This window comes from Ursus arctos, unplaced genomic scaffold (genome assembly GCF_023065955.2).
Source record: "Ursus arctos isolate Adak ecotype North America unplaced genomic scaffold, UrsArc2.0 scaffold_1, whole genome shotgun sequence".
In the NCBI taxonomy this organism is placed as follows: Eukaryota; Metazoa; Chordata; class Mammalia; order Carnivora; family Ursidae; genus Ursus; species Ursus arctos.
In genome coordinates, this window is record NW_026622763.1 from 53,600,602 (window position 1) to 53,621,787 (window position 21,186).

At 41.9% G+C, this 21,186-nt stretch overlaps 1 protein-coding gene across 7 annotated transcripts in view; it reads right to left on the minus strand.

The window, feature by feature from the left end:
• Window positions 1–3,068: 3,068 nt before the first annotated feature.
• WIPF1 (WAS/WASL interacting protein family member 1) overlaps window positions 3,069–21,186 on the minus strand; it is a 117,629-nt gene continuing 99,511 nt past the window's right edge. For all 7 annotated transcript variants that reach the window (XM_057318725.1, XM_057318712.1, XM_026492526.4 and 4 more), the window contains 5 exons: window positions 19,496–19,681; window positions 15,687–16,457; window positions 10,736–10,948; window positions 9,877–9,990; window positions 3,069–6,031 (listed from right to left, as the gene is read on the minus strand). In XM_057318725.1, the coding sequence (XP_057174708.1) occupies window positions 5,976–6,031; window positions 9,877–9,990; window positions 10,736–10,948; window positions 15,687–16,457; window positions 19,496–19,681 (1,340 nt within the window). In that variant the 3' untranslated portion in view covers window positions 3,069–5,975. The remainder of the gene's footprint in view (window positions 6,032–9,876; window positions 9,991–10,735; window positions 10,949–15,686; window positions 16,458–19,495; window positions 19,682–21,186) is intronic.

Sequence of the window (21,186 nt, forward strand, 5' to 3'; positions counted from 1 at the left end):
GGATGTCAGGAAGCGGGGGGAATCCCTGAGTTTATTTTACAAATTAAAAAACAAAAAGACATTATTTATTGGCCACCAAAGCTTTTTCTTTATTTTATTTTTATTTTTATTTTTTAAATTATTTTTTTATAATAATATTTTTTTATTATATTATGTTAGTCACCATACAGTACATCCCCGGTTTCCGATGTAAAGTTCGATGATTCATTAGTTGCGTATAACACCCAGTGCACCATGCAATACGTGCCCTCCTTACTTACTACCCATCACCAGCCTATCCCATTCCCCCACCCCCCTCCCCACCAAAGCTTTTTCTAAGTACTTCTCTCCCCCACCCCTCAGTTTTCCTGTAAAAAGTTTTAAAAAAACTTTTTAAAAAGCAATTTAATTCGCCCACTGAGATGAAAGAAGAAAACAAATAAATCCTTCGGTGGGGGGGATTATAAAGTAGTCCCTTTCCCTTCTTAATAGAAAGCTCTCTGTCACTTGGGCACCCGTGCCTGGTGGGAACAGGGGGCTGCCTCCTCAACTTCCACTCAGAGACCATTCGACTGAGACGGTTGTGGTGGGACCTGGTTAGATTGCGGTGAGGCCGGCACACCCTAACCGCTCATAACAACTTATTGAATGGTTGGAGGAGACAAACGAATGATTCCAGTTTGAACCAATGAGGCCAGTTTTGAAAGCAATTTTTATTTCTAAGACTGTTGTAATTCAATTTTATTAGACTCTTTGGAATGCACTGAAAATTCCTTCCTGAATATGGCCTGGGTTTGATGGTGAAGGGATTAGGGAATAGAATGGAACGAACTTTCACTGAGCACCTGACCTATGCCTGTCATTTTGCCTGATGTTCTGTATGTATGTATGTATGTATTCAACTTTGTAACCATTTTGCAGTTGAGGCAGCTAGAGCCCAGAGGGCTTAAACACCTTGTCAGTGGCCTTACAGGGAGCGAGTGGCAGAGCGAGGGTTCAGATCCGGGTTTGTGTGTCCTGGGCTTGTCCTCTGACTCTGGGACTTGTCATTTGACTTTTTCTTTCCAGCAGATGGGAAAGACACATAAGCCAAGACTTGTGCTACAGGTGGGAAGGATTGTCCGGAAGGGAGTGTGGTGAGGTGAGCAGCCAGGCCGCTTGTTTGTTGGTGCTATGGGATTTGGCGTCTTAAATTACTCATCTCTCAGATTGGGATGTGGAGCTAGATGACCTGCGAGTGGGGTGACCACACAGCCCAGTTGGCTCCGATTCTTACCTGATGTGCCACAGCAACAATTACTAGCACGCCCTTCCGCTCTCAGAAGGGAGTATAGATCCGCTTGTGGGTCCTAAATCTGAGGCTGCCCCGTATAGAATGTTCTTTCCAGGTCTTACTTTCTGTGATTTCAAATGGAATCTGATAATTTCCCTGATGACTAAAGCAGCATCAGTTCTCATTTTCCAGGCCTGCCAGGTGTACGGGACTGCCTTCATGGGAGGTGACCTTTGTGTGGAGGACGCTTTGCATTTCTGGTACGGACAGTCTGCCTGCTGTTGCTTCTCTCCTCTACAAGTACACTAGGAAATGCCCTTCCAGTCAGCTTGGCTCATTAATTTGGGATAATTAGGTAAATAATTTGTTTCCTACTTTTACTCAGATTGGCTACACTTATTGAGGGCTAGAGTAAGTCAGGCTAAGTCCTGAGTGCATGATCTCATTTTTTAAAAATTTAAATACAATTAACTAACATATAGTGTATTATTAGTTTCAGAGGTAGAGTTCAGTGATGCATCAGCCTTATATAATACCAAGTGTTCATTATATCATGTGCCCTCCTTAATGCCCATCACCCAGTTACCCCCTCCCCCCCCCCCCCCGCCAGCCACCCTCAGTTTGTTTCCTGTGATTAAGAGTCTCTTCTGGTTTATCTCCCTCTCTGATTTCATCGTTTTATTTTTTCCCTCCCTTCCCCTATGATCCACATATGAGTGAGATATTATGATAATTGTCTTTCTCTGATTGATTTATTTGGCTTAGCATAATACCTTCTAGTTTTACCCACGTCGTTGCAAATGGCAAGATTTCATTTTTTTGATGGCTGAGTAGTACTCTATTGTATATATATATATACCACATCTTCTTTATCCATTCATCCATTGATAAACATCTGGGATTTTTCCATAGTTTGGCTATTGTGCACATTGCTGCTATCAACATTGGGGCACAGGTGCCCCTTTGAATCACTACATTTGTATCTTTTCGGTAAATACCTAGTAGTGCAATTGCTGGGTCATAGGGTAGCTCTATTTTCAACTTTTTGAGGAACCTCCATACTGTTTTCCAGAGTGGCTGCACCAGCTTGCATTCCCACCAACAGTGTCAGAGGGTTCCCCTTTCTCCACATCCTCACCAATATCTGTCAATTCCTGACTTGTTAATTTTAGCCATTCTGACTGGTGTGCAGTGGTATCTCATTGTGGTTTTGATTTGTATTTCCCTGATGGTTAGTGATGTTGAGTATTTTTTCATGTGTCTGTTGGCCATTTGTTACATTATCTCATTTAATGCACTTGTTAATGTGGTGAGATTGTTACTTACCCTGTGGATAAGGAAGCTGAGGCTCAGAGAAGTTTGCAACCTGCAAGTAAGAGATGGAGGCAGGTCTTCCTAATCTCTTAACCGTTATGCTGTATTCAGATATGGACACACGTGTGTGTGTGCACAGCAGATGATTTAAAAAATAATCAGGCCTCCTAAATTCCCATTGGCCTTTCCTGTATTTGTCAGTGTCAGTGCTAGTCCTGGTAGTTTTCTTGCCCATTGTCCCAACCATCTGTCTTTACCTTAGAGTATCAGCATCTGGCTCAAGTAAACACACAGCGGACTGTGACTAGGATGCAGGTTCCCAGGAAAAACAACAAGGGATTAGAAAGTGGGTGTGAGGAATCCACACTATGGACCACTGCCACCTCCTCTTTTTCTTTGCTCTGAGCTTGTCTTTCTTTACTAGAGCAGAAAACAGAAAACAGACACTTGCCTTTTCATTTGCATTTACATAGACAATACTTAAATAAAAACCACCAGTTGATACTCTTATCATTCTGCTTTTATTTATTGTCTGGCTAACTTACAAAGACACAGATGTCTAGGGTAGTCTCTACCCCACCATTTAAACTGTCCTGATGACACAGTTTCCAAAATGTGCATGTTTACATAGTGCAGTGGTATGAAAAACATGTTTTCTTTTACTGTCCCTGACTACAAACAGGGAAAAATTAATTTCATGCCAAAAAATGTTGGGCACTTTAATAATCATCCCATTTCTGCTACTAAAATAACAAAATTGGTATTACAAGTTAAAATATAAAGGCCTACCAGTTTTTACAAATATGCAAATAATCTACTTAGACATAAAAAGTTGATTTCTTTCAAATCACAAAGTAAGGCACCATTGGATTAAACATTTCTCTTGGCTTCTACTAAATAAAATGCATAGTGAAATAAATACCGAACACTGAATTTTAATACTGTAATACATTTCAATATAAAATGATATGTGAATGTTAATACTGTATTGCATCTTGAATACATTTATCTGGAAATATGATGGAAAAAAAAAACCCCAAATGTAAGCCCTGATTTCAGGAGGAAAATATTCATTTTTGTGATTTGCCATAGTTGAAGATTTTAGCATAGAAATTATTCAGTTTTGGATGCAATTAGGTTGCCAACTTTCAAAGAAAGGGTATAGGTGTATTAATGAAACATTGACTTGAATACATTCTAAAACTTTTCTCTCCTGGATGAATAGCAACTTTGAGCTGTGACTCTGTTTCAGACTTTAGGATGGTACCTACAAAGTTGGGATATACAAGGAAATTGGCCATGCTTACTAGCCCTAACAAAATTCAAATCCAGAATTCTTTGGATCAGATTTCTCTGCCACATTTGCTAGTAAGGCCCGATTCCATCTTTTCTGAAGCGGCTCATTAGGCTTTATCATAGGGATTTGTGTCAACTGTTCATATCTGATCAAAGAATTCCAAATAAAATGATGCTGCTATACTACCCAAAAAATTCTTTTTAAAAATACTTAGCCAAGTTTGTTACACCTTTATATTTCTTGATTCCCTTTGGGTAAAGGGCCCCAAATGACTACATGAAAGACAGATGAATGGTAGAGGAGAGGGGGAAAAACCAAGTTCTCTAACGTACTAAGCCCAGGACTTTGGCAAGGAAAGTTATAAAAATACAATATATTCAAATGGGTAACTTCATAATTTATTAGATATCCCATTTATTAGAACTCTAAGTTCTTTTGCTTTTATATAAATGAAACAGTTATTTATTCTATAAATAGGAATGCTTCTTTCAATTTTTTCTTTGGATTGATTTCTTGTTAGCATCTCCCAGTAATACATGAACAATACACTGAAACCATGGTACAAAGTTTAGGTATACAGATACATATGTGGCTGTGTGCTTTTAAAAAATAAGTAATGGTAATTTTAAACATAATCAACCATATAAAACATCTAAATGGAAATATTTTTTCCCCCAAATCTATAGCTAGATTTAAAAGTCCCAGTAAAGTTTTGTAAACAAAATCATACAAAAAAGGGCAAGCCTGGCTCATCCCTATGGTCCTTTCATGGAGCTTTATTTGCATAGATCCAAGGCAAGTGATTCTCCCGATAGAGTCAAGCAAATTCTCTTCAGTTTGTAGTAGCAATCTCTCTCAACCCCCATAAACATCAGATTTAGACTTTTAGAGTTTTGCCCATCAACTCAAACCTGCTTCCTTCCTCCACTTTTCCAATTAACTACCTTTTCCTGACTTTCCCCCACAGCTACAGAGCCTACGAGCCTCCCCGGTGCGGAGATGCCTGCTGGGTGGCAGAGGAATGAAGTGCAAGGCAGGGGTCCCCGGACAGGTGAGCTCAAGGCAGCTGGCTCTGAGTCCCCAAGCCCCAGCTGGCTTTCAGTTTCTTTCTAATGGCTTTATTCCATGGGGCTGTAAACCCTGTTAGATCAGTTTCTGACCTTGGTATTGTAAAGCAACACTTGGATACACACGATAAGGAAAGATGGGAAATAAAGGAGCAAAATCTAAGGTCAGGCTCTCTGCCAAACAAGGTGTTAGGTCCTAACTTTATTTTTAGTTATTTTTTGAATTGCTCAAGCTCAACTTGCCTTTTTTGTTCTTGAAACAAGAGGTTTTTGCACTAGCTTGTATCTTCTAGACCAGTGCTGTCCAAAACGGTAGCCACCGGCCACATGGGGCTGTCGAGCACTTGAGATGTGACTCGTCTGAATGGGGATGTGCTCTTAATGTAGTATACGCACTGGAGTTTGAAGACTTAATACCAAAACAGAATGGGAAATATCTCATTAATAACTGTTATACTGATTGCAGGTTGAAATGATAGTAATTTGGGTATTAGGGTTAAATAAAATATATTAAAATTAATTTCACCTATTTTTTATCTCAGACTGCCAAAGATTAGACATCCTGTAATTGAAAAATTTTATGTGAGCCCTGAATGCAGCAATTCGCTTAGGTGGTCTGTGGTTCCTGGAATCAGACAGAAAGCCAAGCATGCAAAAAAGGCATGGAAGCAAACAGCTCTCAGGGACTTTAATATTACAGTCTGTAGCAAATTAGCAGTGAATGTTTGAATTTGGTTGGTTGAAAGCTAGGACACAATGCATCTCTACCACCTTGCCACAAAAGCCTCCTGACCCCTAAGCAGCCAACACTGGCGGGCTGTAGCTGAAGCAGGCAATAGCTTTGAGAATATACACAATATAAAAAGCTAGGTGCATTTCTTTACTGCATTCCCACCCCCCACACACATATTCCCACGTCACCCTCCCTTCTTCCCTACTGCCAGTATGAAGGGGACAAGGGAAGACAGGGGAGGAGGGTTTGCAACCCTTGGAGAGCAACAACAGAAGGAGCTGTTGGGCTTGGGTGGAGAAGAGCAGGCAAAGATCACCTTGGGATGGGAGGAAGTGGTGGGGCACCTCTTTCTCTTCGGTTGGATCCACCTTGATGAAAAAAGACAAAATATAAATTTTGGTTAAAAGCTTATGATCTCATTGTACAAACTAAAGGACGGTCACAAAAGTACGCACTACGTCACCCTCTATGACCAAAGCTGTAAAGAACAAGCACACGTGGACGAGAAGTAAGAAGGGAAGGGAAGCAAGTAAGGATCTGACTGAAATTTCTAGAGAGGGATGACCCACCATTGGCTCCCGAGTACTTGCACAAAGTTAAGAAAATTCAAAAAAAATTATTTTCTTCTTACCACAAACATTGTACATATTTATTATGGATTTAGAAAATATGGATGAGCTAAAAGAAACAAAAACTCACCAATGCCTGCACCACCCAGAGATAACCAATAATATGATGTAAACACTTCCCATTTATTTTCTATATATAAACAGTTCCCTTTTATTCTTCCCCAACTAAGATCAGATATAGTCGGTCTGAACATTTTTCAGAGCCATTACATATACGTATGTACACATACATATACATTTATACCTGTAATTACAAATGACACATTACATTCTATTATATAGGCATGCTATATTTATCTAATCAATTCCCTTTTGTTGAACATTTAGGTATCTTCTAACTTCTAAATGCTCTTTCGATAGTAACCATCCTAATGGCTGTTAAGTTGTATTTCACTGTAGTTTTATGTGTATTTCCTCAATGATTAGTGATATTGAGTATCTTTTCATGTGCTTTTTGGCAATGTGGGTATTTGCCTCAGAGAAATGTCTACTCAAGTATTCAAGCCATTTTAAAAATTGGGTTTTTGTTGTTGAGTCATAGGAATTCTTTATATATTCTGGATATAACTTTTTGATCAGATATATGATTTGCAAATATTTTATCCCATTTCATGGGTTGCCTCTTCACTCTGTTAATAGTGTTTTCTTAAAAACTATGCATATTCCTGGGTATGAGTACCGGGTTTAAGATCCATTCAGTTTTTTAAATTCATTTGTTCCACGTACATAATTTTGAGGATCTAATAGGTTTTAGGCATGAAGCTGGTGCTCAGATGCCGTGAGCAGATCTAGCAGGGACACATGTCAGTTGAGGGGGTCTGTGATGGCCACTGCTCTGGGGGCACTCAGAGGTGGGCTGGCGCTGACAGATTCTTCAGGGGGTGCCTCGACAGGAATTTCTGAGAGAACCAAATCTCTGAGCAAGGGGAGGAGTTAGAGGAAGGCACTGGCAGCCCATTACCTTTGCCTCTTCCTCTTGCCACCCCAACCATGTCTTTTCTTGGGCCCACACCTGAGGAAAGACGCCCCTGGATGGAAACCAGTCATCTCTTGTGGAGCCTTGACCATCAGCTGACATAGAGTCAGAGGTTGGCACCATGCGGGTTGGCCTGTGCAGAGCTGCAGTTAGACGGCATGGCTCAGGGCTGCCTGGGGGCCCTACCAGGCGGGTGCCCCCCCAGAGGCCAAGGCAGCTACAGGAGCAGAGCAAAACCACTCGAGAGTACTTCAGTTTTGTTACAGGGATGATCCAGAGATGATCCATTAAACACACGGAACGCTAGAAATATTTAAAGCAAATCTACAAAAAAGGTTTTGGGCTCAGTGGACATGAATTCATCAGTTTAAGAAATACTTTTAAATGCCTCCTATCTGTCAGGTTTGGGGCCTCCTGAGGATGATGCAGCAATGAGCAGGATAGTTCCAGTCCTCAGGTTGCGTTTAGTCTTAGAGACAGCAGGGTGGGGAAGGGAATGTGTTCAGCTATGAAGTAAAAAATCTAGAGGAGGGGGGACGGTTCTGTTACTCACTTAAATATACAAAGAGCACTTAAATTAGATTAAGGATGCTTACAAGAAACCAATAGTTAGAGTCTATGTGAACAACTCCTTAAAGTGCATTCATGTGTTAGTGCCCAAAAAGGAAGAGAAACAGGCTGTGCTCTTATGAGATGGAAGCCCTTCTTCATGCCACACACATACACACACACACACACACACACAACTCAAAACTATCTGTCCCATGTGAAGACTTATTTTTCACTCTTGTATAATTTTATTATAGTTATACCTTTTTTTTTATTAGGCATCATGTAGGAATGGAGTATTCTACACAAATGAGTTTTTCTAGTAATTAAACTTTTCCTTTCAAGCAGCAATATTCTGTTTATTTCCGTCATTTGTTCATGGAAATTTTTTTCTTTTTTTTTTTTTAAAGACTCTATTATTTATTTGTCAGAGACAGAACACAAGTAGGGGGTGCAACAGGCAGAGGGAGAAGCAGACTCCCTGCTGAGCAAGAAGCCCCATGTGGGGCTAGATCCCAGGACTCTGGGACATGACCCGAACTGAAGGCAGACGCTTAACTGACTGAGCCACCCAGGTGCCTCTGTTCATGCAGATTTTCTTAAAACATCTTCTAATGTTTTGAATTCTTCAGCAGTGGCACAGAGCACAATCTGACTTGTGCTTCACAACCCGAGAGAAACTCCTGTATTGTCCTGTGCTGTGATACAAAGTACAATTCTGTGTCCCTGTCTCTTTGTCCCAAGACTGCCACATATCACATCTCCCTGAAGTCACTGATTTGTTTCTAACCAGCCTTAAGCAGCTATGAATCTGTTCTATGGCTGGGAAACATCCAACCAAAAATGATTTAAGAACTGTGTGCTGAAGAGCCAACAGGCTCTTGAGTATGTGTAAGGAGCTCTGCTTAAGGAGTGAGGACAAGGCTGGGATGCCGTGGCAGTTATCTGAAATGCTCGAATGCTTTTTCTCCACACATTCCTGGTTTGGGAGTTTAAATCTAAAGCTGTTACAAGTCTGAGCCTCATCAGTGATATATGTATGTTTCATGCCAATTCTTTCTGTGTTCTAACCATTTATTGTGAAATTTCAGTTTCTCTATTTCCTCTTCTTGTTTACATTTTTGTTTCAATAGCGGAAAAGTGATTCAGTTCTTTATGGTTGCATTATATATTTTAGCAAAACCCAAAAGCAATCTAAATGTCCAATAATGGTAAACTAAATTATTGTATGCTGACTTTATGGGATTCTATAAAATAAAAACCATGTGATAAAATGGGAAAATATTTTACTAAAAGCAAAGTTATATAAACCCTACCACCAAAAAACTACACTCTATAATTATAATGATAAATAAGTCAGAATTATATGGATTAAAAATGCGCAGAGAACCTGATAAAATGAAAATATATGTTATGTGGAGATTTTATGGAAATTATATGGAGAGATTATGGGTATATTTAAAATTTTCACGTAATGCTCTAAAACCTATAATCATAATATATTTGTTTTATTACTTTATTGTTATTATTTTAAGATTTTATTTTTTTAAGTAATCTACACTCTACGTGGGGCTCGAACTCACAACCCCGAGATCTAGAGTCACATGCTCCACTGACTGACCCAGCCAGGTGCCCCTCATTATAATATATCTAAAATATCAAGGCAGTTACAGTGAGTTTTTGTTATAATTAAGACATTTGACTAGTCTCAAAACTAGTAGGAATAGAAGATATCTCTATATGTTCTATCTTAGGAAGACCAAAATGGGGGAAGTCTGTCCAAACAAGCAAAACAATACAATGTAACCTATGAGCAAACCAAAGTTATGTTGAGCTTGTTAATGACACATTAAAATAATCGTTTCTCATAGGCATTCTGGCTCTCTCCATTTTCCCCATCACTTGTGGAAGGGGAGTTTACCAGAATTTAGATGCCTCCGTCTGGGGTCCTCTGTCCCACTCCAGGCAAGAGGCCTGGATTTCCTATCCAAGCCTCAGTTATATATCACCCAGGCTATTCAAGTATGAAGCTACCCAAAGCCCTTGCAGAAGTACTCACTCCGGGTTTCACTTCTTGCCAGTTTACTGGGATAAATTTTGGCCGTTGGTACGTATGGCTCTGGAGGTGGCAGATCAGAAATCGGATGGAAGTAGAATCTGCTCTCCCACTCATCTGAGGGAGAGAGACAAACAGCGTCTTCAGTAACAGTCTGCTGTGAAGACTTAACATAACGAAAGAACAGAGAGCTGCACAGTTTCACTGCTAGTTTCATGCCTAGAAGTTTAGGGAAAACCCGGAAATGTGACAAACGTCACTGATGAGTACATCAATGAAATACACTGGTCTGCAATCAAAGCAAAGACAGAGTCAAGTGACTTCAACCACCGTGATTAGGACCCAGCCCGTCTCTCTTAGGAGCTGGGTGGGGGCTAAAGCTTGAGATACCTTTCTTCCCACCGGTGGGCCCAGGAATAATGGGGACCCTCTCCTAACAAAGGCAGAGGAAAGCTGCTTAATACCTGCAGACCATTAGGCTTCTTGCCCCAGCAAACTGTTGAGAAAGGCAGGTAAGGTAGGTAAGAAGAGGATAAATGACAAAAATCACATTTTTTTAAGAGTTCTGGAATCTTCTAGAAAGGTAACCAAAATGAGATTCCAACAGTGAGAGAGCAAAACAATCAACCTTTTTGAGAAGTGGAGGAGGGAGGATTACTACTTTTAATTTGAAATCATGGTGGTCTCTAATGGTTAGATACTTAGATCAGAGCAGTGCAGTGTGATAACAATGAGGGTCATAGAAACAAGAAATGTTAATGCAAACACACAAACAATGCACACCAATTTACCATTCAGTGATTGCCCTGTAGCCTGAAAATGTTTCCAAGGTCCCACCCCCAGAGGAGGGACCCCATCTCACCTTCACCTGAAGAGTCTTGGAAGCCATTTCTAATTGATGTTGATGGTGGAGGAGGGGGAGGTGCCCCAGCACCAGGCCTGTCGGGAGGAAGAGGAGGCCTGGGTCCACTCCTGTGACTATCTACTCCACTCCTGGACGGCAATTGGGGGGTGGCAGGCAGGGCCCGAGATGTGCTGCCATTTCTGCTTATTGGAGGGGGTGGTGGGAGAGGGCCTGGGACGAAAAAAAAGGACAACATTTAGTGCAGTATCTTACATCCTACATTACTATTATCATCAGTTATTGAGCACCTGCTGGATGCATGCCCTATAATTAGAGCTTATGGAGAAATAGTGGAGACTTTCTAGGAGATTTAGCCAAGCAATGAGTAAGTACATATGAACACAGAACTGCACAAATGTACACATGTTGATATTGATAGCTAAATGGCTGTTTTGGCTTTGAGTTAGTACTGAGATTAGAGATGATACAGTTAGGTTGAGAACAGGTAATAATCTGTTTATACTGACAACTGTATCCTTTTAAAAACATTTTATAATCCTTTTAACTAGCTACTGAACTAATTATTCTGACATGATACGAAGTAAATGCCACTTAAAAAAAGAATTGAAAAAAAGAGTAAGCTAGTTATGAAGTTATTTTAGGTTGTTTAAATGCACAGTAGTACTGCTAATTACACAAGCATGCTTCTGTGATGCATATTATCTGTTTCTAGGCAGAAGTGGCATCAGGAAACCAAATATCAATCATGCTGAGATTGTAGGTGTTCCTTCTTGGTTCTTCCTCTTTGGGGAGGCAGATTAGTCCATGTGCATGGCCGTGCATGCTGGTGCAGAATCCTGACCCTGAGCAAGCTGGTTACCACATGGAACTAAATTTTCTACATACAAAAGAGCACTAGACAGTCATCTCATAGCACTCTTGCCAGGAATAAGTAGGAAGAAGCAAATAAAAAGTACTGTTAAAGTATTTGAAACCATTTTTAAAAAATGCAGTGGTATGGTATAATCAGAAATGTTTAAGTTCCTAAAAAATAAATTCTCTTTGGTAATACAAAAGAAACCTATCTTGCTTGCCCCATCTTCCAAATTCAGAGGCTATTTGGGTTATGAGTAAATTAAAAAAAAAAAAAAAGAAAAAAAGAACTTGAGTGTTCTTTTCATGCCAATCAAAATGGCCTTAGCAATTATTCCTGGTCTTCAGCAGTGTGCTTCTCTTGCAAGATGCTGACATTTTATGTAAATACATCTTATGGTACCATAAATATAAATGTCTTTTATTAACTACAGATTCAGAATCCACCTAAAGGACCTTAAACTGAACAACCCACCCATTGCAGATATCCCTGTCTGGAAGTCTTGGCCCAAACACCTGATGGAGGTCAGAGTCATGCCCAGCCCTGGTTGGTTGGTCTCTCAAGGAGTCTTCGGTGCTTCTCCTGGTAGGGTTTATTTATTGCTCCATCTGTTTGCCATTGCTGGGGTCCCACTCAGGAGGAGTTGATTTATTGGGAAAGTGTCTCACATGCTGTGGGTTAAATTAACTGCCACTAATTGCAAACTAGACTTCCAATATTATGGGGCCTGGTACTCTGTAACTTGATCGACTTGATCTCTTTCTCTCTCTCTTTTAAATGTTCATGTTCCTAACTCTCGAACCTTCTAGGACCCCTGCTCTAAACCTAGGCAAGCATAATAGATAAGAAAGCAGATTACACTTTTTATTTTTTTTTGAGAGAGAGAGAGAGTGCAAGCAGGGGGTGGGAGGAGGGGAGGTGCAGAGGGAGAAGGAGAATCTCAAGCAGCCTCCCCTGCTAAGCACGGAGCCCAATGCAAGGCTCGATCTCACGAGCCTAAGATCATGACCTGAGCTGAAATCAAGAGTCAGATGCTGAACTGACTGAGCCACCCAGGCACCCCCAGATTTCAATTTCTTATAATAATACTAATAAACCATCATTTATTGAATACTGTTACATGCTAAGAATTAAGATAACCACTATACATACTTGCCTCCCTTAATTCTTACAGCAACCCTGAGAGGTGTAGGGTCACAGAAGCGGCCTCTGGTGTTAGAAGGCTAAAAACCTCAAGTCAGGTTTTGTCAAGACTCCAAATATGTCAAATTCTAAAGCCCACACTCCTAACAATGAGGTCAAACCACCTCTCAAAATACAGATGGCCCTTGATGACCTCTCATAGGATCCTTGTGGGAATGCAAATTGGTGGGAATTTTCTAGAGGTCAATTTGGACGTGCATATGAAATTCATAATTTCCTATGCATACCCGCTCACCAAAATATTCCATTTTGAGGAATTAAGCCAAAGGAAATACATAGAAATGTGCAAAAATATTTAGCTACAAGAACATATTCCCTGCATTATCTACAACAGCAAAAATCTAGAGATGGTTTGAATGATTAAATAAAGGTAAATTTGTAGGATCTAAATTATGCAGCCATTAGAAGTCAGGCTGTACAAGAATAGTTTATAATCATATCAGAAAATGTTAACTAGATTGTTAAATAAAAAGCAAATAACCAAACAGCATGTATACTGTGAAACTGATTCTGTAAGCATATATATATATTTACATATATGTGTGTATATATAAATATACACACACGTTTTATTGTTTTCCTTTTTTTTTTTTAAGGGAGCTCTATGCCCAACGTGGGGCTTGACCTCATGACCCCAAGATCAGGAGTTGCATGCTCTACCGACTGAGCCAGCCAGACACCTCCTCAAAACATACATTTTAAAAAGACTGAAAGGATAATAAAAAATGTTATGAATGATTATATCTGGGTGGTGCTGGTGGTAGGATTATAGATCATTTTTGTTTTCTTTATACTTTTCTGCATTTTCCATAATACACAGACATGACTTATGTAATTGAAAGAAATAATAAATGTTACAAACTATATGTCACAGCCTGTCTTGTTTTGGGGAAGATTTAATCTGTTGATTTGTCCATTTGGTAGAGCCATGCAAACAGCTCCTCAGTCACTTTGGGGGAAAACCCATAGCTGTTGGATAGGAAGAAAACACTGCATTTCATTCATCTGACTATCTGTTCTCGTTTGTTCTTTGAAGGATACTTAATGAGATGCCATGATGTGTAGGGATTGGATTGAAGGGACTCGTACTAGCTTTTTATATTTGAAGCCTACTGTCTGTGGCAGAGTGGTTTGAAGTAGTGGTTCTCAAACTCTGCAGCACATTATAATCACTGGGGAGCCTCCAGATATCTTGATGCCCAGTCTGTAACCCAAATAGTGGAACCAGAAACCCTGGGCAAGGGGCCGGGGCACCACGGTTTTTTGTTTTTTGGTTTTTTTAAAAAGATCTTATTTATTTATTTGACAGAGAGACAGCTAGCTAGAGAGGGAACACAAGCAGGGGGAGTGGGAGAGGACGAAGCAGGCTCCCAATGAAGCAGGGAGCCCGATTTGGGGCTCGACCCCAGAACCCTAGGATCATGCCCTGAGCTGAAGGCAGACACTTAACGACTGAACCACCCAGGCGCTCCCAGGCACCACGGTTTTTAAAGCTCTCCAGGTGATTCTAGCCCATGGTCACCTTTGAGGACTGCTGGTTTAAAGTGTGGTGTTTAGGGGCACCTGGGTGGCTCAGTAGGTTAAGCATCTGCCTTCGGCTCAGGTCATGATCCCAGGGTCCTTTGATCGAGCCCTGCATTGGGCTCCCTACTCAGTGGGAAGCCTGCTTCTCCCTCTGCCGCTCCCCCTGCTTATGCTCTCTATCTCTCTGTCAAGTAAATAAATACAATCTTAAAAAAAAAAAAAAAAGAGTGGTGTTTATTAGGTTCTTGAGGTCACAGGGCAAAAGGTTAGCTTCTCCTGAAGAAAACAATGCCACATCTCCAGGCATCTGGTATATAATAAGGTTAAATGAAGAACGTAGATGGCTCTACTGAACCCATCAATAACCACTGTGAAATAAAAAGCACCTATTATAATTAGGAGAGAGCACAAGCTCTAGGGAGCCCTCACTTCATTTCATCTCATAAAGTCTCAAAGTTCTTCCCTTAGGTCCAGCTTTCTCAACCCAGGGGTGGGGCGGGGCAGGACAAAGACGAGCTTCAGCAGGGCCTTTAATCCGTGAAATAGCATGCAGATTTTGAGTTTATGCTTCTGAGCATTTTTATGAACAAAAGGCCTCTACCTTATCTGGTTCTCCAAGGGATCTATGTGCCAGACATGTTAACAAACAGCAAAATGGACTCTAACACTTGTCCTTAATGATCAGGGAAGTGGCCGCAAAGCTTGACAGATGAAGAGAGCAGTACAGGAAAAGTTCATTAGCTCTTTAAATAGCTGCCCTTCGTGTTGGAATAATGGATCGCACTCGCAGGAGATTGGAATTTAGTTCCCCAATTCAGACAGCTGAAATTCACTTTAGGGAAGGCAGGGCAGTAGAATGGTGAGCACATTTCAGAATGGGAGGTGAAAGTTCTAGCCTCTTATTAACTAGCTGGTGATCATCTAACTTTATAAGTTACTCAGTCTCGGGGTGCCTGGGTGGCTCAGTGGGTTCAGCGTCTGCCTTTGGCTCAGGTCATGATCCTGGGGGTCCTGGGATCGAATCTCACATTGGGCTCCTTGCTCAATGGGGAGCCTGCTTCTCCCTCTCGCTCTGCTCCTCCCCACCCCACTTGCTCATACTCTCTCTCCCTCTCTCAAATAAATAAAAATCTTAAAAACAAAAGTTAATCTCCTCATCTCTAAAATGCAGACAAAAATAGCAGTCCCACTTCTCTCGGGCTCACATGAGGTCAGGATGAAGTCAAACACATTAGGTGTCACTTAAAAGATGAGAGTAGTCTGAGAGTTTACCGAAGCTTGTGTTGGACTCCCTGCACTTATATGATGATTAGTGGCACTGGGGCAGGCTGGGCTGTAGGAAGACAACTCACCCGGGGGGTGACATACCTGATCTGCCTGGTGGGTCCCTCACCGGAGGAGGGGGTCTCTCACTGGGCGGGGGAGGAAGAGGCCCTGATCGTCCCGGTGAAGGTAAGGGGGTTGTAGATGGAGTAAGGGACAAATTCCTCTGTGGGAGTCTTGGGGTTTCATCAGTGCCACTGGAACCCGGAGGCAGGGGAGGAGGGCCGGGCCTGCTTGGTGGTGGTGGTGGAGGTGGGGCCTGTGAGGAGGAGGAAGGCCTCGGGGTAGAAGGCACCGGGGGCTTGCTGTTTTGAGGGGGAGGGGGTGGGACCGCTTCCCTGTGGATGGAGGGCCTGTTGCCCACTGGAGGAGGCGGAGGGGGGGGTTTGTCATCCAAGGCCCTGCTGGGGGTCGGGGGCAGGGGAGGCCTGTTGGAGAAGGGTGAGGAGGAGCTGGAAGGTGTCTGGCGGACGGAGCCTCCTCCAAAAGCAGCACCTCGGTTTCCAGGGAAGGGGGGAGGGGTTGGCCCAGGGCTGGGCTGCCTGGGGGCCCCAGGCACTGGTGGGGAACCCCGGTTGTGCAGATTTGATTGAATGGGTCTTGGCGTATTAGGTACTGGAGGGGGCACGCTATCAGGCTTTGAGCCCACGTCGGGCCTCGGGGGAGGCATTCGGTTCCTCTGAGGCTCTGGGGGACCACTTCTGTGGCCTGGAGAAGGCACAGGAAACCTCCCTGGGCCACTTGGGGGTGAGAAAGGCTTGGCAGATGTGGCCCTTCCTCCCGGTGGCAAAATCGGGGGTCGGCTTCCTCCAGAATCTGAAGAACAGAAAAAAAAAAATCCAGTTAGAAAATTAGGACCCCTCTCAAAGGGAACCTGAGAACTAGAGTGTATTCTTAGCTACTGGAAGTCTTTTCCTAGATGCTATAAAGTACATGTAACTATCATTTACGTAAATTGGGTTCTGGTGGTCCTTCCCGGACGCAGAAGAGTAGATCACAGATCCCTGTGTACCTGCTAGTTCCAGGCCCTACAACCTGTTGGCTTTAAAAAGGATTCTGAAGAGCTCTCTTGGTATTACATGTGGACAAGAACCAGGATGAAGTTGGGAACGGTGTGGGAGAGATCCCTATTCATTGTGAGACGAGAAGAACAGGATGGTGTTGGTATGTGGCATTTGTGCTAATGATTTTCTTTCTCCCTGTCACCATCCCTGTGGCTGTACCTCTCAAGTTTGAAAAATAATTTAGCCATGTTAGGTGAAAAATAATTATCCCAGGGGCACCTGGGTGGCGCAGTCATGAAGCGTCTGCCTTCGGCTCAGGGCGTGATCCCAGCGTTCCGGGATCGAGCCCCACATCAGTCTCCTCCGCTAGAAGCCTGCTTCTTCCTCTCCCACTCCCCCTGCTTGTGTTCCCTCTCTCGCTGGCTGTCTCTCTCTGTCAAATAAATAAATAAAATCTTTAAAAAAAAATAATTATCCCAATGTAAATCTCCATTCAGGAGGATTTACACCTCCTTTCGAATAAAATTCCCAAGCAAAGGTGGAAAAATGTAATGGAAGAATCGTAACTGAAATAAGAAAGGACTAACAAAGGAAAAAGAAACAGAATTTGATTGAAAGACTTGACACCAGTGGTTGGTCTTAATCTGCAAAGAAGCAGGCAGCTACACAAGTTTTTTCCTTACTGAGTCAACGTGCACTTCAATGTTGACAGGACAGAACAACCCTATTACATAATTAATATTAAACTGCTCTGGTTCAACAAAAGGGACCAAAGTTATGGAAAAATTCAAACCTCCACCCCAGAATCTCTTGGAATCTAAGGTAATTCTCAAAAAACGGTAAGCCTGAAAACTTCTACCACTTCAACCATGAGCTAATTAATGTACCAAATATTTATTGAGTACCTGCTGTATACCAACCATTATTCTAGATGCTAAAGACAGAAGAGTAAACAAAATAGGAAAGATCCTGCTCTCCTGTGGCTTACATACTTGTGGGGGAGATAAATAATAAACCAGCAGACATATAAATATTTTCAGATAGTTGTAAGTACTAAAAAGAAACTAAAATAGGTCAGTGAGATGGAGAGACCAGATAGATGGGGTGGCTGGCTGGGGACGGCTTTTCTGAAGATGTGACATTTGAGCTGAGGCCAGCCATAGAAAGATGGGGAAGAAGGTGCTTTAGGCAGAGGGCCAGCAGGGGCAAAGGCCCTGGGGTGGGAACGAGCTTCGAGTTGAAAAACTGAGGCCTGTGTCCCTAGGGCACAGTGAGCATGGAGAAGCTAACAAGTGGACCTTGAGTGGCCAGGTCATAAGGAGCCTTGTAAACCAGAGGACTTCAGTTTTTTTTAAAAAAAGATTATTTATTTGAGAGAGAGAGAGAGTGAGCGAGAGAGAGAGAGAGCATGAGCAGGGGAAAAGCAGAGAGAGAGGGAGAAGCAGACTCCCCGCCGAGAAGGGAGCCCGACGCAGGGCTCAATCCTGGAACTCTGGGATCATGACCTGAGCCAAAGGCCGACGCTCAACTGACTGAGCCACCCAGGCGCCCCCAGAGGACTTCGGATTTTATCCAAGGCACAATGAGAGACATTTGGATGGATTTATACAGTGGAGTAATATGAACTCTAGAGAGAATTTTGTATTTCAACTTCAGTACTAGAAAAAAGCTGTATTTCCCTTGACTGTGTGGTATATTTCTAGGTCACCAACTTGTGATAGATTCTATCTTCCAAGTTTGGATCGAAGCTGCAGTTATTAGCCACGGGTACATCACACGGACAGTGTTCAACTATGTGAATGGTACACTAGGCTGACGTGTACATCTGGTACGCCATTTTGTGCACTAACGTAAGTCCATCTCATTTTATGAATTTATTTCCAGTTGTCTTTTGCCTTAATTTCTTCACCTATTGGTAAAGTACTGAATGTCTGCATTTGTCAGTTGCCTCAATCCTTTTGGTGGGTTTTAAATAAGTAAATTTAAATGTAAATGCAGGTCCGTCAAGACAGAATCTCTCATATTACCAAGTTACCTTTCTAGATTTTGACCATCCAATGCTAAATAGTCAGCTAACCCAGAGGATTCAGTGGCTTTATCTCCATATGACTGTGAGAATTTCATACGTTCCCAGCAGACATATTAAATGATCATATAATTAGAAATAAAAGTCTTCTAACACAACAGTCATTAATACCAAAAGCTTTATGGTAAAAGTTACTGAGCCTCATGCACTTTGTAAGGTTTTTTATCTAGGCATGATCAGTTTCAATTTTTCTCTCTGCCATTAGGTTCAAAGACAATCCCATAGGATTCATTTCCATGTGTCCCTGTAGAGAATATTTAGACTCACTGGCCCTCAAATGCCAGATGTCTGTCATGCAAAACACCTTTCTAGATTCAGTGAGCTATGCAATTATATTCTGTATAACGCGCTCCCTGGTGTTTTGGAAAGCGGCTCACAAGTATTTACTATACTAGACAGCTGGGTCGGGCTACCTCACAAAGAAAGGTGAATTTGCCAGGTCACCAGGCAGACTTTCCAGGGGTGGCCAGTTCCATTTGCTCCTTCTTTTTCTTCCCACTCTAGCTCACCCTTTAGAAAAGTACAAAAAAGTATAAGTTACCCCGAGGACACTGGGCAAATATTTAACAGCTCCACGAAGCCGTCTGATTTTGATTTAAGGCAAAAAAAAGAAAAAGATGCTAAATAGAGTCTTTCTTATAAAATAATGTTGCAAGCGATCTAAAACGTTTTAAAGGGCACAGTGCCTTGGAGGGGATGCCAAGCCCCCAAACCACCGAACTCTGCCTCATCTCGTTACGAAGAGAGAAAGAAACTCTCCTTACCACCATCCCTGTTGGCCGTGGATCTCAGCTTCGGCATCCCAGCCTGGAACAGTCCTCCCAAGCCAGGTGGGCCACCTCCTCCAAAACTTGCACCACCGCCGCCACCACCACCACCGCCACCGCCACCGCCACCACCGAAGCCGCCACCGCCACCGCCACCGCCACCGGCGCCGGCTCCTTTAGGTTCTGCAGAAAGAAGGAAACACAGTCTCTTCACCGTGTACGAAAACATCACCAGAGTACAGCCCGAGCCCAAGTACACAATTAACAATGCCAGTCAAACAGGGAGCTGGCTCGAACTGGGCCTATGGGGGACTCCTGGGATTTCATGAAAATGCAGGATTTTAACGATTTTAACAAAACCCCTAGTCAGAAAAGGAGGGGTTTTGTTTTTCACTCCAGGGCAGTCACAGGCCCCACGGCAGGAGAATCAGTAATAGATGATGCCTTGCCCCCATGCTCCCTACTTGGCTAGCTGCCGTATGAGTTACTATCTGTATCCTAAGATTTAGCAAATAAAAGAATCTTCAAAGAAAATAAGTCCCAAGGGAGGGGGAGATGCAATAAAAGGTGAGAAGAAAGGGAATTGTAAAAATAAAGGGAAGAAAAGAAAATATCCTGTAATTTTACTCCTTGGAATAGACATTATTTTGATGTATTTTTTCCTGCTAGTACTTTTTCATTTTATATGTTTTTCTCAAAATTAAGACCAAAGTCACGAAACAGTTTTTAGCCTGCTTTTTTCACTTAACACTTTATTGTTAGCATTTCCCATGTAATCAAATATGCTTTGAAAACATGAGTTTAAGGGACGGCGTCGTGTTTTAGAGCATGAATATGTTATAGTTCGTTTGACCGTCTACTTATTTGATGGCCTTATGGTTCGACCTCAATTTTTTAATATCATAAAGCCCAACAGTAGGCTTAAACATTTTTAACAACGCCCTGCAATTAAAGATTTTTTTTTTAAAGATCTTATTTATTTATTCGACAGAGATAGAGACAGCCAGCGAGAGAGGGAACACAAGCAGGGGGAGTGGGAGAGGAAGAAGCAGGCTCATAGAGGAGGAGCCTGATGTGGGGCTCGATCCCATAACGCCGGGATCACGCCCTGAGCTGAAGGCAGACGCTTAACCGCTGTGCCACCCAGGCGCCCCAAAGATTTTGTTTTATTTTGCATTTATTTTCCCCAAATTGTGGAAGATTCTGAAATAAGCAAACAGACAACAATGACAAAAGAGAGAGAGAGAGAGAGAGAGAGAAAGAAAAAGAAAAAGAAAAAAAAAGAAAAAAGAAAAAGATTACTGAGTATCCTGTCTAGACTCTGGGTTATTTCCCTTGTCTATCAGCTATATTACAACTCTGTAAGTTGTAGAAAACTGATAATTGTCCATAGAAATGTAAAATAGTTGTGTTCAGTAGCATGCAATTGATTATAGACGGGTTTACCTATCTGTAAATTAATTTCAGCTGTGATGTGTGTGGTACTTTGAACTCTCCTTTGCACTGGTAACATTATACTGCTTCCCTCAGTAATTAATGACTTAAATAAAATATTTGACATATGTTCGTTTTAGTTCTGTATGAGAGCCATCTTTAAAAAGCGTCTCATACGATTTATGATGTATGTATGTTTGTATTTATGAGGTGAAACATTGTTTAAAGTTCTACCCCTAGAAAACCTTCTAGAG